This window comes from Carya illinoinensis, chromosome 8 (genome assembly GCF_018687715.1).
Source record: "Carya illinoinensis cultivar Pawnee chromosome 8, C.illinoinensisPawnee_v1, whole genome shotgun sequence".
Lineage (NCBI taxonomy): Eukaryota > Viridiplantae > Streptophyta > Magnoliopsida > Fagales > Juglandaceae > Carya > Carya illinoinensis.
In genome coordinates, this window is record NC_056759.1 from 25,510,392 (window position 1) to 25,537,599 (window position 27,208).

The 27,208-nt window shown below is 33.1% G+C and overlaps 2 protein-coding genes across 4 annotated transcripts; both read right to left on the minus strand.

Moving 5' to 3' along the window:
- Window positions 1–565: 565 nt before the first annotated feature.
- Window positions 566–2,734, minus strand: LOC122319044. Its single transcript, XM_043136910.1, has 6 exons — window positions 2,499–2,734; window positions 2,168–2,320; window positions 1,965–2,045; window positions 1,746–1,871; window positions 1,527–1,610; window positions 566–897 (listed from the first exon to the last, which is right to left on the minus strand). Exons 1-6 carry the CDS (start codon window positions 2,602–2,604, stop codon window positions 821–823), a joined length of 627 nt encoding a protein of 208 aa, XP_042992844.1. The 5' UTR covers window positions 2,605–2,734; the 3' UTR covers window positions 566–820.
- A 6,101-nt stretch (window positions 2,735–8,835) lies between these two features.
- On the minus strand, window positions 8,836–17,598 carry LOC122319224 (serine/threonine-protein kinase Nek2-like). 3 transcript variants are annotated; one of them, XM_043137187.1, is made up of 15 exons: window positions 17,318–17,598; window positions 16,538–16,669; window positions 16,319–16,385; window positions 15,738–15,803; window positions 14,802–14,848; window positions 14,644–14,689; window positions 14,402–14,485; window positions 14,285–14,327; window positions 14,159–14,208; window positions 14,003–14,084; window positions 13,856–13,905; window positions 12,649–12,722; window positions 12,330–12,381; window positions 10,042–10,467; window positions 8,836–9,854 (listed from the first exon to the last, which is right to left on the minus strand). In XM_043137187.1, exons 2-15 carry the CDS (start codon window positions 16,621–16,623, stop codon window positions 9,180–9,182), a joined length of 1,848 nt encoding a protein of 615 aa, XP_042993121.1. In that variant the 5' UTR covers window positions 16,624–16,669; window positions 17,318–17,598; the 3' UTR covers window positions 8,836–9,179. The 3 variants fall into 3 exon arrangements, with proteins under 3 accessions (XP_042993121.1, XP_042993120.1, XP_042993122.1); XM_043137186.1 differs by having other exon boundaries at window positions 16,538–16,672; XM_043137188.1 differs by having other exon boundaries at window positions 14,402–14,482; window positions 16,538–16,672; window positions 17,318–17,597.
- Window positions 17,599–27,208: the final 9,610 nt, after the last annotated feature.

Sequence of the window (27,208 nt, forward strand, 5' to 3'; positions counted from 1 at the left end):
GTATACCAAAAAAGTATACATCCATTTTATACGTACGTCTATCTCGTCCACTTTTTTTGATCAATTTTAAATCTGCTCGTGATCCTTTGAATAATTGAAATTTTTAAACCAACCACAAGTTCATGGACTTGGACCTACATAAACCATTAAGAATTCTACCAAAAATTGAAGAAACAATTAAAAGTTGAGGTCTTGAACTTTGTTTGTACCTCTATATATGTGGTAGTTGTTGAAAGAGATTTCTTACCGACCTAAAAATAAATAAAAAAACCCATATGTACATAAGTACAATTAACTTCATTTTTCCTTGAAAGAAACAATAAATTTCAAGTCGTACGTCACGTAGATTGAAAAAATGGTAGAGAAAGTGTCACAACCGCCCTATTTCAGAGAACAAGAGCTCTCGATTTTTATAAAAACGTCATCCATTTAAAGCAGATTTGTGAAAAAGACGTTGTATATAGATCATGATTACTCGTTTGAAGATGATTTCTCCATATAGGAGAGTAGGTAATTACTCGCAACAACGTCTAAACGAAGTGATATTTAATGTATAGAAAAAGCATTAACTATCAATACTCAAATAACATTTATTCTCATCATCATGTGGTGTTGTATACAACAGTCATCGTCCTCCTATATATGACTGTTTTCAGTACTCATACAAACTAATTTGTGCATAAAAAAACCAGGGAATTTAGGGAACTAAGGAAATTAAAACATGAACAATGAGGCCAAATGAATGTGTGTGTCTACGCATGCATGCATGCATGCCAAATCTCGATCGATCATGATGAATTACTACTTGGCATTAACCCTTCTACTTCCACAGAACCATACACAACGATGCCATCAATATAGCTATCCAGTGGAACTCTCCAGGCAGAAACGAGGTAGCTGAAGACCAAAACAGATCAAGATCAGATTAAACAAATTAAACAAAAATGTCAGGTCTGTATAATGTCTGTCTCTCAATCTCTGTACGTTCATGCATGTATCGATCATATATAGTCTCTCAATATATTTTCTGTATTTGAAGTAGAGGTAATTAATTTTGTCTATTCAACGTCAATATTATATCCTCATAATTATTAATAAAAGATTAATGAAATTAAATAACAATAATATTATTCATGCATGTACTTGATCTTGATCAGTCAACTGCGTGTAATTGCATGCAGCTTATGGGGAAAAAATGGTTTTCAGAAGATCAGCTTGAAAGACTAGTCTTCCAAATTAACCTAACAAAAACGTACAAATTTGTTGAAAATATTTTTATTTTTAGGAGGAAAAAGTCATGATTTGACCTAAACCTCAAAATTTTTCTTAGCAAAAGATCCTTCAAGATTATACAACGATATATATATTTATATATATTATTATCATTATTAAAATAATAATAATGAGGATGCTAGCAACATTAATAATTATATATACCGATAATCAGAATAATAAACGAAGAAACTCATGAAATGCTTTTTTTATGTTCATAAATATGATCATATTTCTCATAAATATATGCGTACCTTGATTTGTCCCAGAACCAGAACCATCTGTAGTAGATTTTTGGACTGTAATCCCAAGCCTTGAACAATCAGATCCAATTGTACCTTCAAGTAAGAATTAAACAACATAGAGCCAATTATCAGCTGATCTCTCAACTCCTTAACCTTCTTTCTCCATTTTAGAAACATAAATATATATATATATATATATATATATGAGAGGTTTAATGAGGTCCTTACATTCACCGTAACATGGGAAGGCTGAAATGTTTAGAAGGTTGAAGTAACCCGAGGCGCATTGACATGTGTGTGTGTGTGTCTTGTTCTTGGTACATGTCCCTTCTCCGCAATATACCCAATAGCATGCTATAAAATCATATAAACAAAATTAATTAATGACAATTTATTTAGAAAAATGATCCTTTTAATCAAGATGATATATATAAATTGGATATTTACGATCAAAGGCTGATATATTGTGTGGATTCTCCTTTTGTGGAACCGGTGGAGGAGCTGGCTGGCAGCCGTAATCAAGAGTACCTGCAAAACAGAGCGAGAGAATAAGCACTTCATGATCTTTTTGACAACATATATAAATGGTGTTTAATCCCCCATATATATATAAACGTGTGTGTGTGGAAAGATTAGATAGGAGGGGTTACAATTAGGTATCACGCAGGGAAGAAAAGTGAGATCGTCATTGTCGTCACGAGTTCGCTTCCAACCAGATTCGCATTCGCACTTGAAGCCAAGTGGGTAATTGATGTCAGCTGAGCAATTTCCCCTTCCACATTCCACTTCTTCACACACCTTATCTGCAATTCAAACCCAAAAATAACAAAATAAATTCGAAGCCAACCAAAAAAAAAAACACCGATATCTGTGTTTCTTGGGTAGTAGCACTATTTCTGCCTGATATATGGTCTTTCAGCTAAGATATGTATTCAAAGTTGTATATGCTTTTGGAAGAGATGATCAGGATATATTGAGTACCAAAAAAATCATCAAGATGAGTATGATTTGAGCCTAGGGAAGACATGGGTAGCACCACCAGAAACATAACAGCTAGAAAAGCCACCATATTGGAGCTGGAAGCCATGATTTCCTTATTTCACCACAAGAAGATCAGAAATGAACGCACCAGAGGCTTGAATTGATGAGAGATGATGAACTAGGAATTGATTTTGAGGAGGTTGTAGTACTTGCATTTATACCATATATGGTAGGTATAATATTAGAATAAAGATATATAACAGGAATTGAAGTTTTCTTCAGATATAGAAGCTTCTGCGAGACTTTTAGACCATGTCCATGAAGCATGCATGGTTGGTCATTTGGTCTATTACTTGCTTTGCAATATTCATCTAAATTCTACATAATAAAATACATTCTTTTTTCATCTTCTTTTCTATGTTTTGTATTATTATGAACTACATGCTAACCAAAACTTTAAGCTTAAGCTGCTCACGAAGGAAAAATATATCTATCCTAACTTTATTATATGTACATACTATTAAGAGAAAATATAATGATTAAATCTACATACTCCCAACAATACTTTCCGTTTGGTTATACAGATGAGATGATATGTTTTAAACAGTAATGAATAAAATATTGTTATAATATAATTTTTTAATATTAATTTTGTATTGGGATTTGAAAAAGTTAGATTGTTTATCATATTTTGTATGGGGATTTGAAAAATGTGTAATGATGAGTTGAGATGAGATGAGATGAGATTTTTGGTTTTGGTTAATCAAACAAGATGTGAAATCTTTGTTATCAGAGATGAGATGAGATTTTTGATTTTTGGTTTTTTTAGATAAATGATGATTTCATGTGTTATCAGAGCAGAAATCTTGAGTTCAAACCCTGACTCTCATGTATATATATATACATACATACATACATACATATATATATATATGTATGTATGACTCTACCTTCTTTTTCTTTCCTTGCAGACACGTGCCCCAATGAGATGATAGATCTTCCACACTAAAGCCATTCTGTCCAAATAATCGCTAGAAAATTTAAAACCTAGCATTAATTAAAAAAAAAAAACTCTAAGGAACTATATAAAAACTGAGATTTTTAAAATCAAAATTCAATTTTTGTTAAATCCATTCTCAATATATACATAATAGTTTCTATTTTTTCCAATAAGAAAAGGACCATTCTGTACGTGTACGTATTAAAATTTAAAAGTGTCGATCGATGTCACATATGTTATATAAATATATGTATGTATGTATATAATTGCTTATTCACCTTAATTAATAGAATTAATTAATTAAATCGTCTGTCTTACAAACTCTAATTTAAAGCAGCCGGCCCGTCACTATATATTATATATATAAGTCTATTCCATTTTAATTTAGAGTACGTCCGTACATACGTGGAAGACCCAAAAAAAAAAAAGTAAAGAGGTTCTAGATCAAAAGTGCCAAATTCCACCAAATTAAAAGTCAAGATAGACGGATGTATAAATGTACAAATGCACGATTCTCTCATGCATCTGACTATATATAATAGTGTAAGTACTATTTTATGGTACCTTCGTCTGGAGCTGGGGTTGGTTAATTAAGAGATTTTGAGTTGAGATGAGGTTGGTAATTTGAGAGATGTTGAGATAAGTTGAGTTGAGTTGTAAATAATAGTATTTTTTAGGTTTCATTGAGATGAATTTAACTTCTTAGATTGAAATGGTTCAACTTTTTAGGTTGAAATATATGAAGTAGCTAAGTTGAGATGAGTTTAAATTTTTTATGAGAAGTTGAAAAACTAATAGATCTCATCAATAATCATTTGACATGAGTTAAGATAAATTAAATTTGATTCAACAACTAAACACAACCTTTAGTTATAACTAATCGTCGAACCACGCAATGAGTGGGAATAATTTTTTTTTTTTTAAAAGGTCATTAAGAGGTGAGAGCGAAAATACAAGAAGATGAATACTTCTTTTTTATTAGAAGAATAATAACAAAATAATAAAAGAGTTAAGTGGTCGGAAAGCCAAAAATATAGTAACGAGAACTCAATAACTACTATCAGTTGAAATTTTTTTAATTAGTAATTATAAATGGTTAAAGCCTCTCTTTTTTTTTAATATCATAGTGTCAATAAATTAAGTAGATTTATTACAATAATAAAGACAATATAATTGAAACGTCCTTTTAGTATACGAAGGGTTGGGATATATCAATAAAATAAAATATAATTGGAAAAAATGAAGGGTGTAAACTGAACCTTTTCAAACTTCCTTTAATCGGGGAACTGTCTCTATGCCTCGACTTCAAACTTGTACTTTAAGTAAGGTATCCATGAACGTCCACATTGGATTTCTTGTTCGGAGGACTAGCTTCAAAGTCAAACACGCCTTTTATTTTTCTTTTTCTTAATTAATATAACTTCTAATATTAAACATATTAATTTCAAAGATATTTTAGTACTGTGTGTATCCTCTGAAAAGGCAAAACCTTGATCATATTCTTGGAAGTGTTAATGGTATCGTGTCACATACACGCATGATTTCGAATAAGTCAATTAGTCACAGGTGCAAGATATATATATACATATATATATATATATATATGGTGTTTCATCATAAGTGCTAATTATGACTACTACGTCGCTATGTTGCGCACGTACCTTTGTCATGTCAAGTTATGTTTCTTGACATGTTTCAAAAAACAAAGAGGCCGACGTATATGCCAGATTTTATATAATAACTTGTCACTTTGTATTTGTAGTTTTACTTTTATGTACAACGTAATTAAGATTGTTATATATGTTGATGTCGTGTTTTATACGCTTTTGGTCTAGGTTCTCAACAACTCGAGTCTTTGATCTTGGGACTACAAACACAAAGAAAAACTCTACGATCTGGCATCCGTGGTGGCCACTAGGGAAGATTCCAATGCCTAAGTCAATAATATTTTAGGTGAAAGGGCATGAAAGACATAGTAGTGAGAAAAGTTCAGAAAGTCTAACCCCCATTTTGGTGTCTGTGAGTTGTTTTTATACCTACGTTTGGGATCAGAGGCCCATACCCTATCGCCAAGGTGGCATGTTCCCTATTTCTTCTCTAGCCATGCCCATTTAATATAATATGATCCTCTAAAAAAGCATTTAATGTGACGCGACCTTTGTCCCATCTAAATATTGTGGGTGTGACGCATCAGGTTGCCCTTCTCCTCTTCACTCATTGTCAGAGGCTCATGGCTCTTCTGTTTCGTACGGGCCACTTGCCAAGCTTACTCCTTTGGGGTCGGGTGGCTCGACAGGACCCGAGTGTCCTTTATTTCTCCCTTTTCATGCTTGAAGGGCCTCGCTGGACCAGGGTTTACCTAGGTTGCCTGGGCAACCATTGTCTGGGCCTATATTCTTGGAGAAATGCTTGGGAGCCCACTAGGGGCTACCGCTGGGTAGTTCCTAGCGGTGACTCTAGTGCCACCAATATTCTTGGGCTTTAGGCTCTTGGAAAAAATCCTCATAACAGTTACCCCACCAATTCATATAGGACCAATTGATGGGAATTTCTCCAAATTCTCATCTCCTCATCCCTTCACTTGGTCATCTGTTATCATCTTTAGAACCGCTACCATGTTCACCCGCCAATTTTTTCCTGTGCATTTTGATTGGCTTTCATCCAATCTTTTCGTCTATTGTAGTGCGACGGTTCCCATTTCCGCTATCATGGCATGTTACGGCAATTACTTTTTTTTTATATTAGGTGGCGCATGTTATGTCCTATCTGCAATGATTGCTTCAAGCAGCTCTTACCACATTCTCTCCTTGTGCTCTGGATTTGCAGTCTCTGTGCAGCTTGCAGACTTCCATGATCCTGGGAGGTAGGTCGCTCCACACTATCTTCCTACGTTCTACCTAGTGTAATCGAATTCCTTCCTTCCCAACGCTCCCCGCACCCATTTTATTTCTTTTTTCTTACCCTCTAATGGCTCCCAAGAATCCCCTTCACACAACCCCGAAGGTCTAAGAACCCCAAACCAACTAGGCCCTCAAGTCCTTCTCCCATCCTCATGGATGCAGAGTTTGCAGAGGTTCCCATGGAAGTTCAGAGGTACACGAGGTTCTTCATGGCGATCGATAATGACTTCCTTCAAGTTGAATTCGTTGAGGCAGGCTACAATGTACCAAGGGCTACGATTCTTGAGGTGCCACGACTAGACAAGGAGGGGGTCATGGATCCTAAGGGGTACGCTTATAAAGTCACGTTGTATCCTACCATGTTTTTAGGTCGCTTGCAGCTAGCATTTTGCCGCCCAATCCATAATGTGTTAGACATGGCTCCAGCCCAATTTCATTCTAATTCGTTGAGGATCCTCGTGAGTTATTGCATCATTTGGCGGCGCGCCCTAGAAGAGGCAGGGATGCCTAGCCGGACTTACTAGCCGAGAGTTCTTCCTTACACATAACATCCTAATGAGGGGCGGGAACACTTATAGCTTTCGCTCCATTTAGGCTTTGGCCAACTTGAAACTGAAGTTCAATAAATGGTCTTCATGGTTCAAACATTTCTTTTTCGTATCGGGCGACAGGTGGGAGTATCCACCCAAATAGATTGCTCGATAGGACTTTCCCGTATGAGCGAATTTGGGGGTCTAAGGACTTAGGGACCCAATGAGTGCATGCAACAAAATTTTAGTTGGGTTAGATTGATAATAAAATCTATTCTCTCTTCATTTTCACCACCTTCCACTGGTGTAGGTATATCCACTAACTCTTCCTCCACCTCTTCAATTAAAAACAGTTTGGGCTACTAAAATTTGTGACCTAGATTCCATTTAGAATCACAGTAATAACAAAGACCTTTATCTCGTTTCTCTTTCATTTATTGTAGTTTAATTTTTTGGACAAGAATAAGAGTTTTTTGGACCAGATTTAACACTGTTGTTTCCTGTTGCAGGGGGAGTTTTCAGTATACCAGCATCCTGGTAAGGACTCTTGGCTTTGTGGTTTCTCCTACTCTCACCCACATTTTCTTCCTAGATCTTTGCAAGGTTATAAGCTGCCAGTAAGTTGTTGGGGTTGAACATCCGTACAGAAAACCTAATTTCAATATTGAGCCCACTAAGAAAGGGCCTCAAAATTTGACATGTATTCATTCTTCCATAGATTCAGTCTGTTTAAGTTTAGTAAAGGCCTCGTCATTGTATAAAGATGGACCAAACCTCAACAACAGAGTCTTAGTAAACCCTTCTCAATCCCTTAAAACTCTTGACTCTTCGAGATCCTGGGAACCAAACTAAGGCTTGGCCCTCCATATGGAAGGATGCTAGCCTTGGTTTATGTTGGGGTAGGGTATTATAATAAAAGAATAAATTGTTTGTTTTGTACAACCATCCACTGGGTTCATTACCATTGAAAGTTGGGAAATCAATTCTTTTCGATCTTGTTGTGGAGGCTCTCCTCCTTGTTCTACATGTACGTGCCGCTTTTGACAATCTGAAGATGACTCTCCATGTGGTAGCCCGTTGTTCCTCCTTTGCAGCTCCTAAGTCAAAGAAGCCAACTGCTGCATGATAGAATCAAATTGCCTCTTGAGTGCCAACATCTCGGCCACTAGGCTTTTGAGCTGAGAATCTGAAGATTTTTTGAATAACCTCAGATTCTCAGGCCATCTTGCAATTGATTTAAACGAATACGTTCTGCCATTTTTTTATTATTATTTCTTTGTTTCTAGGTCACTTGGGAACGAGTCTCTTGATACCACTTGTAACACTCTGATACTGTAATAAGGCTTTTAGCAGGGACATACAGGGGAAGAGATGGTATGCCTCACTTCGAGGGTGAGCTACTCCAAGAACAGTAAGAAATTGAGGGAAGTCAGGAGAGAGATAGAGAGAAGAAAATTGTGTATAGCATAAAATCTGACATACCAACCCGCACCCAGTGCTACAGTAAAATAGGTACTGACAAAGGGAAATTCAAAAGCAACCTCACTGTTATAGTGCACTAAATGAAAGACAACCATGAACTATGATGGGGCTCACAGGCCCATTGGACTCACAAATTAAAACAGAACTCAACCTATTAACTACGGACCATCAACCTTGGCCACTCACTAACTTCACGGTCCAAGTCCAACGTAAACTCTTATTGACCTAACTGACTTCTGAAGCTTCAGACTTCATCTCGAACCCAACTCCTCATTGTTCCTCAGCCGACTTGTGACAACATGGCTTGCATCATGAGTATTGCAGATATCTATACACCTATGAATCAATTGCATAGATATGACAGCTATGTTTGTATGCAGATCATATCTATGAATATTGATGTTAATGAATTACATCTATCAATCTTGATCAGAAGAACAAAATATTGTTTGACTCGGTCCGGCCGGTTGTAAAGGTTTGATAGGTGACATATAACGACACTTTCATCTCATCACCTCATCTGTCAAGCTACATAAAGATCCATGAACGAGATGTTACCTAAATTCCCATCTCAATCAAAATCATTAAATCGATGCATGAAGAACATTGAGGTCATGTAAATGACAGTAAATCTGACAAAAAATCTACTATATCAGCATCTCTGCCTAGACTCCTAGCGCCTCAACATGTCAAAAACAATAGATCTGGCTATATTAAGTTGTTACAGATAGATTTATGGTACATGTGGCTGCAGCTTTAATGGTGCTAATTAATCCTCCTGCTTCAGAGCATTCTCCTTGAAGCTCTTGGTCAACCAGATAGCAGTTTCCCTGGGGGAGACCTTCCCAGGACCAAATGGCTTTAGCAGCACCCCAAGCTCGTCATACCTTTCCTGTTGCAGCAACCTTGCACTAAATTCAAGCACCCCTTCCAAAGCTTCAGCTCTTCGCTGGAATGAGGATGTGTCAAACTGGCGGTGATGAGAACCCGATGACGTTCTGCTTGATGCCCCAGCAGTTGCATTTTGATCAGAGCATTCATCACTCCTTTCCTGTCTAACTGCTTCAAGCATGGTGTGAGGAAGTCCCTGCCATGCATCGGGAAAACTGGGTTTGGCAGAAGCTCTATTGCTTTGGACTGTACATTTGTCTTTAGTGATGGATTGATCATTGTACATGACTGGGGAGCCAGAGGAACCTTGTGCCGAGGTTGATAAAGTTTTACCGATAAAGAAGAATGGGTCTTCATAAGAGGCTAATGGGAATTCAGCTATTCTGTCAATTCCAGGGGAATTTACAGAAACATCGGGAGATTTTAGTGAGCGAAGAATACCAATATTGGGCCTGCATGGGGACTTATGAGTACCTGAACCTCTTGTTGACATGGGCAAAGAAGCTCTTCGGGCTGTAGTGACAGATTTTCTTGGAGTGGGTGAAATGGCAAACTGCAAAAATGAAATTGAAAACTCAAAGGCAAGCAAATTACTATCCAAACGTCAAACAATTCCACAGAGAATGATACTCAAGCTTGAGCTTCTTAGCTGGATAAACTCACATGTCAACCACTATTATCATGTCAAGCATCATTACATGCATGTGTGTGTAGAGAGAGAGACCTCAATCAGATCTTACCGATTCCCTTCTTTTAGAAGCACAAGAATCTTTCGCTGGAGTACGTCTTGAAGACTTCGTAATATCTGAAGCTTTCGCAATAATAGTCTTAGAAATGGCAATCTCCTTATGGATGCCTCCAACAGATGGCTCTTGCAACCTTCGATTTAAAAAACTTGGTGTATCATGAATTTCTTGTGTAGAGCATAGAGAATCTTGATCAGCCCCAGATATGCTTGGATTCAAAGCCCTATCATTGCTGAATGAACAGCGCTTCTCCCTGTACCTATCAAGAGGAACATCCTTTGGCTCTGAAAATCTAGTTTTCTTCATATAAGTGGTTTCCGGCCTGGAAAATGGTAAACTACTGCGTCTGGGGCTATTGATCTTGATATGAACCTTAAGGACATAAGGCTGAAGATGGGGATGCCCGAGCAGCTCTGCTGCCTGCCACAGTAGATTCACTCCAGATTTTCAGTGCCACTGACACACTAAAAAGATATACTTTCAAGCAACTGTATACACAAAAAAACTCAAATATTGTTGGTCGCATTGCAAGCACAACAGTCTTGCAATTGTATCATTAAATGGCAGAATGCATGATTCTATTTATATATCCTTCCTAAAACTGCTTCAATGACAGTTCATGGCACTATTTCGATATTCTTCTCGAAATACTTACCTTGGAGGAAAAGTAACTTTTATTTTATTTTTTTAAAACTTATATTTTCTCTTTCTGCAAAGCAAAAACAGAAACAATTTTAGCAAATGCCAATAGATGATATTGTATTAAGGAACAGAGAAAATGTGTATAGAAATGAAGGGTGACGGTATTAATAACTGTGGGCATGGGCAAAAGGCCGATCATGCTTACTGTCCCGGTTACATATTAGTTAAAGAGTTAATAACAAAGAGTGAAGGAGTTGGTCCATTGTTGTTTTAACAGGCACAGTTCCATAACTGGTGGTCAGTGTTGTGTTTATAGCGAATATTACAAGTCCAATGGTAGCAATGGTACTCTAAGCAGATTTTTTGTAAGAATTTAGATGGTGATTCTTATGGAGGCGTGCTGCTGATAATAAACAAGGTGTCATGAGAAGATGCGAAATTTTGCTTTCAAGAGCTTATTTTTCATTCTAAGAAAATTTAGATACAGAACCCCAAAATTTTCAACTGCTGTCACATATCACAATGTACTTTATTTTTGGAACAAAAACCCTCCTGAAGTAACAAATAGTGGCACATGCCCCCACCTCTATCAACATGCCATCGGGAAAAGAATCGTGCATCTCAATTCTTACAGAAACTTTTTTGTAATACTCACACCTTACATGGCATATGTGAACATAGAAAGTGGTAGAAATGTTATAACCGGACAAATATCATGGGAAATCACCGAGCAAGAACATGTAATTTCAATAAATTTCTTAATGGCAGGTTAGCAGATGGAGGCAAATTGGAACAGCTATGTTTGATTTTGTTACCTTTCTATTGTCTTATGATAGTTCAAGAATGCTATCCAAACAATAAAATCTTAGCATTCTGAAAGCATAGGCTGTCTCAAAGAGCAAATATAAGGTGGCTTTCACCCATTAAAAGAAGACAAAATGCATCCACGAGTCAGATAAACTATCTAGACAAAATGCATCCACGAGTCAGATAAACTATCTTAAATTCGGTATGGCATATTGGTAGTTAATTTTCTAATTCTTGAATGTACAAATATTTATTTTACGATCTTCACACCTTTTGGAAAGCAAAAGGACTGAAAATATGCTTACTACATGGAGAAAAATTATTCATTACCACTACATCCTGATATGCCAAGAGTACCAACATCCCGCTGCCCACAAATTGCCCCCATCGAGAGCATCACATTTTCAGACTACAATCGCTATTTTTTATTTATCGGTAAACTAGATTTTATTGATCATAAGGATAGGCATAGCCCAAGTACAAGTGTTGTTAATTGGTAATGTGGTGCATACCATTACAGAAACACAGGGCAATGTCTGTGAGCCAGCAGTGTTTAATGAAAATTTCCATGAATTGTCCCCCAAAACCTAAATGGTGACTGACCAGTTTACATGTAGGCATATAAAGCGGTGTCCATCCACAAATATGTGCCACATTTTAGCTCCACGTTTTAAATATAGGATAGATGATTTGGAAAAAAAAAAAAAAAAATGGCAGAATGAGCAAATCCATTGTGATTAACTTTGCAAATTATCTAAAAAGCGGTTCGTTTGGCATATATGCTATTCATATATATTTCTCTAAACTGCAGGTTAGAGAAGAGTAATACATACACTTAGCCTAAGTTCTGGGTTTTTCCGCAGCATGCTTTTAACAATGCCTCGACTGAAATCAGAAAAAAGAAATATGGTTAGGACAACAAAATTCACCAACAAGAAACTAAGATAAGTATACAGATAGAATGTGTTACAAGTTTACAAGTGAAATCTAGGAACAAACTAAGCACACTCCAACTATCCAACAATCCATCCATTGTTCCATCTCTTCCACTTAATCCACCTCACTGCCAAATGTCTATCTTGGATGGTTTTAGGAACTAGCCTTCGTAAAAATAATACCTTTACTTTAACCACCAATGCAGGTAAGACTTACAATGCGCCAGAATATTTTGTTGGAAGCGGAGCCACAACAGACCTATTAATTTTGTTGATCAGTGCTTGAATATCCTGCACGAGATAAAGAAAGTAAAGTAACTTCAACAATAAAAACAGGTTGTAGGAACTGGAACCTGGAACCTCATCAAGGCAGAGCCCCTTCAACCCACAAGTAAACCCCAGATACATGACCCCACCTACCAAAACTGTGTATTGGGTAATCCTGGGTAAATAATAGAGCTGAATCGAACCCAGGATATAGGAGTCTATAGTTCATGCTACGCTTACCATTTGACCACTAGGCAGCAGCCTACTTGTAACTAAAAAATACTGATATATAACATACACCAATCACTGGACGTGCAGGAGAAAGCCTAAAAGTAAAGAATTTTCTGGGAAGCCTTACAGCATTAACCATGAAAAACAAACTAATTGATAAAAACAAGGGTACAGTAAAGCATTTATCATTTCTTAGGGATAAATCAATCATCAGCCAGATTTTCCACATTTGTTAATTCCTAGTGTACTTGCCAGTCCAAATCCAAACAAAATGAACACAAGCACTGGGAGGGCGGAAGCAACATAACAATGCAATACAAGAAAATAAAAATATTTAAAATCTCAAAATAAGTTCATGACAACAATTCCAAGCTAAAGGTCAAATCCAAAAGCTTAAACTAACAGTGAATGATCAATTTTAACCTGCAGCACTAATAAATTAGTTGATGTAGTTGGAAGTGCAAAACGCAAAAAGTTTCATAATTGTGAGACTTTCTTCTGGTTATCATTTTATCTAGTTCCAAAATACCTGATGTTAAGAAAGTGTCTTTTACATGAAGGTTCTGTATACACCAGACCCAAGACTTGCGATGAAATTATTTTAACCTTATACAAAAACTAAGCTAAGCCACTGTCTTGTACTTCTTTAAATTCAAATTATGTAGAAGGTCAGTGTGTGTGCATATGCATGTATTTGAACATTCATTATCTTAAATATGGCTCTTTTTTGTAGGCCAACTAGAATTAGATTATTAGAATCTAAGAGTTTCAAAAGTCATTTGAATGCTGGTGAAATTATGAAGTATCAGAATGGTCTAATTGTGTACACTGTTACCAAATATATCATCTGTGACCCTGAGGCCCTTGATCAAGTTTTTCCATGAAACACACACTTGAAAATGAAACAATAGGGTCCAAATACTTACAAATGCTTTGAATGCGGGCTTATGAGATGTCATTTCATATATACAGCATCCTGGATGACAGAATTTCAAGATTCACAAACACATTCAACTAAAGAACTACAGAATTAATCCAGGCCAAGCTTGCACAAACACACACACAATGCTTACCCAGAGACCAGATATCTGATTTTGAACCATAAGGTATATCAGCAAGGAGCTCAGGACACATATAGGTTGGAGTTCCCACAACCTGAATTACAAGGTAATAATTCCATTATAATAAATTATGCATAAATTTATTGATGTATGGATCACACTGCTTACAGAGGAAGCAAGATCATCTGAGGTCAACATTTTTGCAAGTCCAAAATCACCTGCCCCATCATTAATTCTTGTTAGCAAGCATGTGATCCCCTTTGTGAGAACTACAGAAACTGTAAGATCACTTACCAAGACGTATGTCTTTATCTTTCGTCAAGAATATATTTGAACACTGATGGAATCATAGAACACTATTAGAACAATATAACTTCAGAGAATATGGATGGAGATAGAAAGACCGCTAACCTTCACATCACGATGAAGAATATGATTCATGTGCAAGTAGTCAAGTGCCATTAGGAGTTGAACTAGCCACTTACAGAGCATCTGCTAAAAGTAGATCTTTAGTAATCAGATGTTAAAACTCTCAGGAGAATAAAATAATTAGGCGCATGATAGTTGAATACTCAATGAATGTAAAATTCAAATCAGTTTTTGCAGCATAAGGAGAAAATAAATACACCAAAAAAAAAAAAAAGAATAAAAACCTCTTCAGGGAAAAGAAGGCCATTGGCTTTTTTTATAGCTCCTGCCCTGTACCAAACATAAAAATTAGCATGGATGGTTTGAGGTTATCCAAGGCTTTGAGACAGCAAAAGCCATCATTTCTCAAGTTTTGATTCAACAGGAAAGAAAGAGCACTCACATGTCACCTCCTTCACAATAACCAATAATAATGCACACATAGCAACCCTGAGAGGAAAAGAATTCCATCAATATGACACAATGAAAGGCTACAGAATATTAGTAAGGTTTCCAGCAAAACAGAATAAACTGCTATGTCACAGACAAAGTTATAAACAAACAAAAATAATTAATCTTGAATGAGGTAGGTTTACCCATGGGGGAAAAAATGTATATACAAAAATAAAGAACTCTTCATGGGCGCAACTGTGTTAATTGCCAACTTGACACTACCCATCAAAGATGCAGCCATGCCCATAAAAAATATTGAAAAAATTTCTTGATTAGAGTATGTCCAATATAATCCAAAGATGACTGTTGATTTTGAATCAAACTCACAAAATGATTCACATTGCTGACACAATTCAACTCTGTTATCTATGGCCTGACTCCAGTTAGGGTTGAAAAAGCATCAACAAGAAAAAGAAACCAAACAATTAATTACAAGAATTGCACCCATTATCTTTTGTTAGCAATCTATAAACAAACGAAAGTTTAAGTCTCTATTAAACTTTACAAGACAAGTTCATATTTACTTATCATATATAGGTATTTTACAATTTCGAAAAGTATCTTTACAAACTTGTAATTCGAAAATATCCATTGTTGTCTGAGAAGACTAGGCCAGTGAATACTAAAATTCAAGAATTAAGATGTATTTATCAAAGGTCATAATATTTGGTACATTTTACATAGATTTATATTTTTGAATGAAAATTAGTTAGCATGAACAAGAGTCTCCGTAACATTTTGGCATTGGGAGAAAGAGAAAAACAAGAACATACGAAAAACAATTACTCACTCAGTCATCCAATCAATGAAGCAGAAGAAAATTGGAAAAGGCTACCACCATGGCATGAGCACAGATACATAATAGATAATTACAAGCACAACACACCTTCTCCACCCAAGAATCCTTGTACTCAACGATAAATGGATTTCGTAATTTAGAAATAAGCTCCATCTACAAAACCAGAAAATGGGTCAGTCCCTGTATAATCTAATATATACATCCAGAATAATTAACATCAGAGGTTCAATTGTAGTCCAACCAGCTAAAATCCCTTCTCCACAATCTGGTCCAGAATTTGGCTCCTAATATGTACTGCAACTATATATCGTTTAAAGCATGAATCTTATGTTCAGATGCTTCCTCATGTGCAACAGCTGTTAACATGTTTTAAAATCTTGATGTGAGGATGATCACCATTTCTTACAGTATTTTTTTTAACAGTTTATACATACACCACAATCAACTTCCTTAAGTTTTCTCTTTTGTTTATTTTTTCCAGTAGTTTTTGCTTCTGATAAAGTCTAGTATTGGAATCCTCAGGAACCTAGGATAAAAATAAAATGTTTGTAACAATAACCAGGATTAATGTGGCACCAAACATATTCAGAAAGAGAATGTAAATGGAAATTGATTATGCCATCACGAGATTCTGTTTATTTATAAAGACCGAAAAAAAGAGTATCAACCTCTTGATGTGCAGATCTACGAGATCTATCAGTCTGGCGGGCAAGACGAATCTTTTTCAGCACATACCTTAATATAGTACCAAAACAAGACAAAATTAGAAGGAAAAGCACACTCGTGAACTAATTCATTGTGATATCGATCATACATTAAATAGTGCTCAATGACATTAAAACAAAATAACAGAGAGAGAGAGAGAGAGAAGGAATTTTCATCCTCACTTCTTCTTTTCATGCTTATGCCTCACAAGAAGAGCAGAACCGAAAGCTCCTTTCCCGATTTGCTCTAGAATGTCGTATTGCTCCATCCGATTGATTTGGCTCTATATCCCCCCCTTCTGGGCATGTACTTTGCTACTTCAATTCCCATAGATGTTCACAAAATCATGAATTGTGCTTCAAAAGTTTGATTCTTCAAATGTAATGAAGAATGATAGTGATTGCAGAAAATGCCAACAAAGGAGAGCTACACTATCTGCCAACTTACTCAAGAATCGAATATGCTTGCAAAGTAAAATTCTTTGTTTTTCTTGGGAAACAAACAACCACTATTTTACCCCAAAAAACAACTAATAACCAATAACACAGACGCTTCTCACTTCAATGACTATGTAACTAGAGATACCCTTGAAAGACCAACTTAATATTTAACCCAAAAAAAAGAATATAGCTCAGATTTTTATGATAAGAAGGCAATAGATTTGGCTCGAAGCACACAATGTAGAAAGAATGTACATTTTCTTCGTTTTTTTTAAGATCATAAACTATGAATTTGAAGTAAATACTCAAACCAGTAAGCCAAATAGTTGTAACATAAAGACTTGATAATTTAATTTCTTTTCCCTTCTTATAATTTCTCGGCATAAAAACACCGTTTGAACATTAAAAAAAAAAAAAAAAACGAGAGAGAAAGCAAAAATGCATCCAATACATACATACAGAGACAAGGAAAATTAGCAAAGTGGAACTCGAAGTGATACTTGAAAATGAGAGAAGAAGAACCTGAACGTGGAGGATAGAAGGGATTGGAAAGATCACAATGTGAGTGGAGAAGACAAACTAAAGAAGAACGCGAATATGGACAATGGCAGAGGAACGTTCAACAAAACGACAGTTGCAGAAGTAGCAGCAGCAGCAGCAGAGGAAGAAGAAGAAGTAGAAGGAGCGGAGGAGGAAGTTGCAGTGGGACTTTCACCATTCTCGTTCAGACACAAACTGACAAACTAAAAGCGAGATGGAGGGAGACATTACACAGCAAATAAAAAATAAAAAATAAAAAACAAATGAGTGAGAGCAAAAAGAAAGATATAAAAAGCAAAAGAAAATACAGAAACAGAAATAGATGAGAAAGAGAGAGAAATGATTGGTCAAAATGAGTTTGGAAAGGAGAGAGAGAGTACACAGATTTTTTTTTTTTTTTTACAACTTTACAATTAATTTTAATTATGTCATTTTTCATATGTTATATTTTAAAAATGAATAATATTATATATAATTATTTTTATATATTTTTTTTATATTTTATTAATATGATTAATTGTATTAATTTTTTTAAATACATAACTAATTAAATCAATAGAATGCACAAAAATAACTACAGATAAAATTTTATTTAAGAATACTCGCTTGTTTAAATTTAGAGATGATATAAAATAATTTTTAAAAAATTAAAAATTAAATAACATATTATTTTTTAATATTATTATTGTAAAATTTAAAAAAATTAAATTAAAATTTAAAAAAATTAATTAATTTATTATATTTTATGTAAAAATTTAAAAAAAATTATAACAATAATAAAATACTCTGAATTCAAATAAATTCTAGAGTAATTGATAATAATTAAATTTATGGATGAATTAATATTTTTCAAACCAATAGAAACTAGGCCTGAAAACCGACATCTGCGGTTCGGTACTGCGCCTAACCGAACGCACGCCGACCACCCCAATTTCCTACATTTGCCGACCGACCACCGACCGTATAAGGGGATGGAACCGGCCGGAACCGATTCTGGTCGGTTCACGGTCGGTTCACCGGTTTGGGCCATTGTTTTGGGCCCTGTTTTGGGCACCGACGTCGAGCTGAGGAAGGGACGATGGGTACCCGAACGGAGGCCCGGAGGTTTCGAGAACCGAGAGGAGACGGCGTGGGAGAGAGCCGAGAGGAGAAGATGGCGTGGTGGACTGCTGAGAGGGGAAGACGGCGTGGTAGACTGCTGGAGAACCGAGAGCCTTCGGAGTTCGACCAAAGAATCGGGAGAGAGGGAGAGGTCAGACGGCGCAACATTTCTGGACTGAAATGTTGGGGTGCTGGAAGAGTGAGAGCCGAGAGAGCAAAGGGGCACTTTTGCCCTAATACAAAACGGCACCGTTTGGCTTTAGGACAAACGGCGCCGTTTACTTCATTTCTTTGACTCAAATAGATAAAATACGATGCCGTTTCACTCACTTAAGTGAAACGGCGTCGTTTTATTTATATAAAAAGGAAAAAAAAATGTTAAGTATCGGTCGGCCGGTTTTTCGGTTTCTTAAGAGCCAAACCGTACGCCGAACCGACCGACGTCGGTTCATACCATTTTCTCTCGACCGCCGACCGGTTCTTCGCCCGTTTCGGCCAGTTCCGGCGTCCTGAGGTCGGTTCCGGTCGGTTTAGGTCGGTTACTCGATTTTCTGTACACCCCTAATAGAAACTCAAAACTTTTTGTCCTGTCCCTACGTGTCATAGCTTTTTTGCTAATATGGAAAATGTTATATAAAAATAGTTAATAAATGTTGTATAATAATTACCACTCTGAAAATATAATATATAATATAATTATTTTATCAAAGAAAAATACTATATACTAAACTCTCATTTGCTTACTATCCGGTTGGTGCTAATATGATATTATCTATCAACTATTGACTTTATTATTTAAAAATATAAGAGTTCATCTAATGTTATATTAGCATCGTAAAATAAAAATTGTAGTATATAGCACATTTTTGTCCAAAGCTCTATTATTAAAAAGACATTTAGCACTATATATTTTTCTAAGTAGTTTGTGGATCTTAAACCATTTACTTTTGTTTATCTTGTTTATATAAATTTAATATTTAATTTTTAATAAAGAGTAATACTACGTACAGTCGTGAAATACATAATCACTGCACAATTATTTTAAAAACGAGTGGATTTTATTATTAAAAAATTATTATTTTTTATGTGAATTTTATATTTATTCATTATTTTTTTAAAAAAATTATATAATATTTATCCACTCTATAACTATAAATATTATTTACTTTTAATAAATATATATAATAAAATGCACACACGATATTTCTTTAAATATAGATAGATCAAAAGAGATCCCCTCAATATATAGATTCTTGTAGATCTCAACCATTTAATTTAATGTTTTAAAAGATAGGTTTGTCAGGTGAGCAAGGACAAGAAGTGGGAAAGTAAAACCACCAGCTTTTGTGGGCTTTTGAATAGTTTTATAATTTATTTATTTATTTTTGGCTAAGGCATAGTTTTATATTTATTCATTGCTTAATATTCCTTCTTGTGAATAATTTTCTATTCTTTTATAAGTTTTATATTCCTCCTTTTTGGTATTTAATTCTTCTTAACATAGATTTCAATCTTGACCGTTATATTTGGTTGGTAAATGTGCCAATTGTGATATAATTAAGATTTAAGAGTGGCTCTAACGCCACCAACTCCTATCCCCAACAAAAGATTATTTTTTTTAATGTATTTTTAAAATACTCTTAAATATTTTTAAAAAGAAAATAAAATTTACAATATCAATAAAAAATACCTACTTAATTATTAAATAAAAAATATATAAAAAAAAAAGTATCGGGATAAATGCTAGAGATCCATCATCGAGATTCCAATCATTTTTATATGTCTTCCTGATAAATAAGATTTTATTTTGCTTATTAATAAAATTTTTATTATTGCTGGCTTAAGAAATATAAATAATGAGATACAATAAGTTTTTTTTTTCTTAGATATGATCATAAGATATTACTACAAGATCATTTGTTTTAGTATTAAACTAGCTGAAGAAAATCAATTAAATATGAGAACAAATATTAGTTCATTGGATCTGTTTAATATTTTATTTTTAATGGACATCTATATTAATTAATTTTAATATACTTATCACCTTATTGTACTATATATTTAAAAAAAAAACAACTTCAAATTGGAATATTATGTGCAAGTAATTTTTATTTAATTTTTTGATAGGATATTTATTATTATACTTGTTTCTAACTTTCTAGGCACATTTATGTATTATTTATTACATGCTTGTATTTTCTTCTTATTTATTTATATTGTATTAATAAAAAATAATAATAATGTAAATAGGGAGGGAGGCATGGAGGGAGGAAGCCGACAGGAGAAACAAAGTGAACCAACACCACCACCTCCTTTTTGCTCTTGATTTGCAACCAAGAGGTCCAAAAACCAAATGTCCAGCCTCTCTTTCAGTTATTAGGGTAAAGAAAAATAAAAACATGAATATGAAGAATGGCTCCACTTTAATTGTCTATTCTCGTGTTTCTTAGATGAATGATGAGAAATGGTCACCACATGGGTGGTTTTTTGAGATAGTCTATTGTCTCATTATTCTCAACGGTTCTCCATAATAATTGGTTCTATTCAACTCTAGAACCACGTTATTGATGGAAGGAGTGTGAGGCTACTTGTATGTTAAGGTCCGTTTGGATATTAAACTGAGTTGAGAAGAAGATGAGTTGAGTTTTTTATAAATAGTAGTGAGTTTTATAGAGTCCATCTAAAATAAATTTAGATGTATTTTATAAGAATTTGAAAAAGGTTGTAACTCCTGCTTGTAAAGAGATATTGTTGAAAAAGATTATGGGTCCCGAGCGTAAAGAGATTTTGAGTTGAGATAAATTTAGTAATTTAATAATTAGGTGTTTAAAATTAAAATAAACTGAATTGAGTCTAAGTTCCAAACGGAACTTAAAAATATAAGAGAAATTATATTTACAGTTTCAAAATATAGAAGACTCGTATTCTTTTTTTATAAAGAACTTGCCTGGTACTTGTATAGTTAAAACCGATAGAAAACGTTAGTTAAAAAATGGGATAAATAGTACTCAGTGTTCATGCACTGTTAGAATCATGAGTCAAAATAAACTGAGAATAAAAAGGAGGTAGTCCACATAAATTTGATATGGTTTAGCAAAAGAGGAGCATCCCTGAAAAGGTATTAGCATGAAGTTTGAATTGGGCTTTACTTTTGGAGAAATATTCTGGTTTACCATATCTCCCTAAAGGCAGAGTTAAATGGGACAAAAACAAATTAGTAGTTAAAAAGGTAGTTGTACTCAGATTCTAACTTCAGCATATTTAGGTAATTTTGATTAACCAACCATTTTCTAGTCTAACGAGATTCATTGCTTTTGAGCCGAATCCGGGGATTCCGCCATGGAGTTTGGGATGTACATAAACCAGACTATTGGATATTTAAATTAGAATGAGATGAGATAGTTTTATATAAAATATTATTAAAATATTATTTTTTAATATTATTATTTTTTTAAGATTTAAAAATGTTGAATTTAAATTTAAAAAATTTAAATTATTTATTATATTTTGTGTATGAATTTAAAAAAAGTTTTAATGATGAGAGAAGATATGTTGAGAGTGTTTTTCAATTCAAACTTCTACAAACTCGAATTTGACTTGATTCATTTATCAAAGAATACTGTTACATCAATAAAAGAAGTATATAAAATAATTTTACAAATTGATATAATTTTATTTGATCTGTCACTACAAGAAAAACAGGCTTTTGCGACAAATTTATAGTAACGAAAAGACTTTTAGCAATCAATTTAACACATTATAAGACAAACAGGTTTTCGAGGCCAATTTATAGCAACGAAAAGACTTTTAGCAATTAAAATTAGTTGCTAAAAGTCTTTTCGTTGCTATAAATTGGCCTCGAAAACCTGTTTTTCTTATAGTGTGTTAAATTTACGTTACAATCTAACGAACCATATCAAGCTAGCCACGCCAATTTGTAGAATTATTTTTGTGTAATCCATTTATAGTTGAGTATTTAAGTCGGGCCTTATTTCCCTTTATAAAGCTATGCATGAATATAAAATTATATAAATTAAATTATATATTTCATTTAAACTCAAATTCATTTGTATAAGGTTATATAAGCTTCATATTTTATTTATTTTTTAATAGTAGGAGTATATAACTTTACACAGAAAATATCTTAAACATTTAAAAAGATAAAGAGAGAATTATGTTATTACTACGATGTATCTTTATGTTGTAGTCTTTTAAAAAAGATCTTTGAATATAGTGATTGATATCCATACATGCATAAAGTATATTGAGATATAGTTTTATTAAGATATTGATGCAAGGAGTTCAAGGCTACTTGTATGTTAAGGTCCGTTTAGATATTGAACTAAGTTGAAATGAATTGAGTTCTTTATTAATAGTAGCGAGTTTTGTAAAGTTCATTTAAGATGAGTTTATATATATTTATAGAAAGTTGAAAAAGGTTATGGATCCCACTTGTAAAGAGATATTGTTAAAAAAAATTATGGATCCTAAGTATAAAGAGGTTTTGAGTTAAGATAAGTTTAATAATTTGAGAGTTAGGTATTTGGATATTAGACTCAGTTTAAAATTAGACTGAACTGAATAATGTCAATTGAGTCTAAATTCTAAACAGAACCTAAAAATGTAAGAAGAATTATATTTACAGTTCTAAAATGTGTAAGACTCACATTCTTTTTTTATAAAAAACTTGCGCGAGACTTGTATAGTTAAAACCGATAAAAAAACATTCCTAAAAAAGGGATAAATATGACTAGTGTTCATGCACTGTTAGAATCATGACTCCCAATATAAAACTGATAAAACTGACAATAAAAAAGAAAGTAGTCCACATAAATTTGATATGGTTTAGCAAAAGAAAGCATTCCCAAAAGGGTAATAGCATGAAGTTTGAATTGTGCTTTACTTTTGGAGAAATATTCTGGTTTACCATATCTTTCTAAAGGCAATGTTAACTGGGACAAAAACAAATTAGTGGTTAAAAAGGTTGTTGTACTCAGATTCTTACTTTAGCATATTTATATTGTAATTTTGATTAACCAACCATTTTCTAGTCTAACGAGATTCATCTCTTTTAAGCCGAATCCGGAACGTCCACCATGGAGTTTGGGATGTAAATATGAAAAAAATTATATAAAATAATCTCATAAATTGAGGTAATTTTATTGAATCTGTTAAATTTATTTTACAATCTAACAAATCACGTCGAGTTACATCAATTTATAAGATTATTTTTATGTAATTCTTTTATAGTTTGAGTATTCTCTTTATAGAGCTATGCATGAATATAAAGTTATATAAATTAAATGATATATTTCATTTAAACTCAAATACATTTGTATAAGGTTACTTGCATAAAGTATATATTGATATAGTTTTATTAAGATTTTAGTCTTTCTATACCTCTTTGAATCTTGACTAAAATGCACAACGTGCAAGGAGTCACTGTGCGCATATATATATATGATGGAGTGATGGATAATTGACACGTGGTTGACATAGGACCACTGGATGAGTTTGGAGACAGGCAGACAGGTGGGAGAGAGGTATTATTTCTTCCTCGTTTATTTGTAAAATAATCGCATTGTAACTTGGGGCTCTACCTCCGCCGACTCGGTCCTTTAATTTGGTTATCGACGAGTGTAAAAAGTTTTGATTTTTTCTTTCTTATTTTTTTATGTATTTTTAAAATATATTTAAATAATTTTAAAAATAAATTAAATTCACAATATTAATAAAAAAAATTTACTTAATCATTAAATAAAATAAAAATAAAAATAAAAATTCATGTATCGAAAAGAATGCTCGAAACATAGTATTGGAATCGCTAACATTTCTCTTTTAACTTTCAGTTTGCAATACTTAATAATAAGTAGCTCACAAAAAAATTTATTACACACCAAAGTAATAAGTAAAACAATTTTACTATTTATTTTGAATTAAAAAAATATTAATTTATTTAAAAATTTTTATAAAAATAAATTTATAAACTGATGTGATTTGATATAATAAAAACTTTATAATCTATTGTATCCCATTAAGATGCATTATTTATAAATTTATTTTTACAAGATTTATTTTTAAAATAAAATATTATTAAAAAATTATAAATGAATGCAATTTTCTAACAATGCAAGTTGATCGTTTGTAATGTGAATTTTGTTATTTTTTTATTTTTTTATTTGTGTCTTTCTCAAACTGGTAATTATAAATATTGAATGAGATGTAGGTACTCTTTGACCAGACGGGAAAGTAAACAAAGGTTGAGATAATACAGAACGTGAATATGTCTGAAGATTGGCCCACATGGACTCCAAGATACAGTTCATGACCAACCAAAGACAGCTAACATCAAAGAAAAAAACAAAATAATACAGAGATCTTGAGGGGGGAGAAGTAGTCATCACCTTGTCCTCTAGTGCTAGAGTAGTATTATGAAAGGTATTTCAATGCTTAGACTTTCTGTCCTAAGACTCCTAACTTCCAATGGATGAAAGTTCCCCCATGCCAATCCCCAACGAGAACAATGTGAGGCACTCTAACCTTGTTATTCTAACGTTAATTAAATAATCATAAAACTCTCTTCGAGTATCTATATATATGTAGCAGCTTTTACAAATTTATACTACGTTTGGAATATAGATGCAGCTGAGTTCATCTGAATTGAGTTGAAATTTAAGTTTAAAGGAATATTTAAATACATAATTCTCAAATTACTAAACATTACTTAACTCAAGACCTCTTTATACGTAGAATTCATAACCTTTTTTCACTTCTCATAAATATATTAACCCATTTTAACATTTAAATATATCTAAACCTATTTTAAGTGAGGCCGACAAAATTCATTCTACTATTTTAACTTATTACTATTTGTAAATAATTCAATTCATTTTAATTTAGTTGAACGTCTAAACACAACCTTAATGTGGGAAAAAAAAATAACTCTAAACCATTTAAATTTGTTTAAAAAAATGGAACAGAAGTGAAGCCCATAAGTGAGTTATTGGGCTCACATCAACCTGCCACTTGATTCTTTACACATTCATAGCCCAAACTCTTAACCAACCTCTCTCTACCTTCTCCCTCTCTCTAAAAACTCAATTTTATCCTCTCATCATTTGCCAAACCACTACTTTGTTCATAATTTCATGATTATAAAAAAGAACTATAAATATTGTATATGCTCATACATGAGATTAATTGAAGAAGTTATATTAATTGAAGAAACAAAAATATAAAGATGATGATTATATGCTACACAATTCAACCAAAGTCCAATGAAGATAAATTATTAGTACAAGTGCAATACTGAAATTTTAAAAAATAAGTTTTTTTTTTTTTTTTTTTAACGAACATATATAAGTTAATTCAAGTGGGGGTTCAAGGTGTTCGTTAGTCTATGACAATGATAATTGATCATATAAGTCAAAGCCTCGCTAATCAATTTTAAAACTATATCTAACATTATTCTTATTTTTAATTTTTTTTCAATCAATTTATCCCTCAATAAAAATTACATCAGCGAGGAATATGATATGACTTTTCTATTTTATTCAAATTTAAGATTTTCATATAACAAATCACCAGATTTGAGGGAAAAAAAAATGTTTGGTATACGTTTTAAGGGATGAAATGAATTTGCATTTATCATATATGGTGTTTACAATAATAAGAAAAAAAAGTGCATAGTATGTACTCATTGTACATACACACACATAATACATATCTACATACATAGCCATCATTACATGAACCAAACCCCGCTAACTCAAATATGCTACCAAGTAAGTCACTAAAAGTCTGTTTGAGAACACAACTGTTTTATGATATTTTCAGACTACTTCATTACAATTCTCACTATTATTTATAAATCATCTGAAATATTCTTATTAACCAAATAGAGCCTAAACTAGACTTACATTATGCAGGAGAACACTATAAGAAAACTACTCAGTTGTGGCCAGTTATTAACTACTCAATTGTGGCCAGTTATTTCGTATGAAAATCATTATTTTCTATCAAAATGAGTCTATTTTGATTGCATATAGTTATACTTGTAACATATAATCCATCACAAATAATCATTTTTCCTGTAATAGAGGTATAATATAAGTAAATGAGTATGATAAACGTGCATTGAGTGTACGTCAAAGTCTCAAGATAATTACTTGATGGATCTAAGCTTTATTAACGATTTTAAAGAACTCCTACTGTAATCTTAATTAATCATTTTGAAGTATAAAACCAAATGCGGCTTGAGGTTTCCTTAGGTCAATAAATCAGCCACTCAAAATATTTTGAAAAGCTCTTTTCTTTAATTTCTTTTGTATGTGTAGTTAATTAAAGGATTTTTTTTCAAAATTTACTAGTCCAATATCATTGGAATTATTCCTTATTTTGAGAAAGTAAGACCCGTTTGGTTTTACAGAATGTCATAAACCATCTCATCTCATCTTATTTCAACATCAAAAAATCATTTCAACACAAATACTTTTCAATTTCAAAATTTCAACTTTTTAATCTAATCATTAACTAATATTTACAACTTTTCAAACTTTCAAACAAAACATAAAAAAAAAAAAAAATTTTAACATTTTTAAGTCTCAAAACAAAAATAATATTAAAAAATATTTTAACTTTATAATATTTTTATTTAAATTTTTTTTCCTCATTTTCTAAAATTCCATAAAATATTTTAATTCAAACAATTTCACTTTACTACTATTTCACAAATTATCTCACTATTATTTACAGATTTTTCATATTATCTCA

Coding starts and splice junctions, on each gene's coding strand:
- LOC122319044 (XM_043136910.1), bottom strand. CDS start 2,604: ATGGCTTCCAGCTCCAATATGGTGGCTTTTCTAGCTGTTATGTTTCTG. Junction 2,046..2,167: donor TCCCTGCGTGATACCTAATT/GTAACCCCTCCT, acceptor TCTGTTTTGCAG/GTACTCTTGATTACGGCTGC. Junction 898..1,526: donor TGGTTCTGGGACAAATCAAG/GTACGCATATAT, acceptor TTTGGTCTTCAG/CTACCTCGTTTCTGCCTGGA.
- LOC122319224 (XM_043137187.1), bottom strand. CDS start 16,623: ATGGAGCAATACGACATTCTAGAGCAAATCGGGAAAGGAGCTTTCGGT. Junction 15,804..16,318: donor GTAGATCTGCACATCAAGAG/GTTGATACTCTT, acceptor CTGGTTTTGTAG/ATGGAGCTTATTTCTAAATT. Junction 9,855..10,041: donor CTTCTAAAAGAAGGGAATCG/GTAAGATCTGAT, acceptor TCATTTTTGCAG/TTTGCCATTTCACCCACTCC.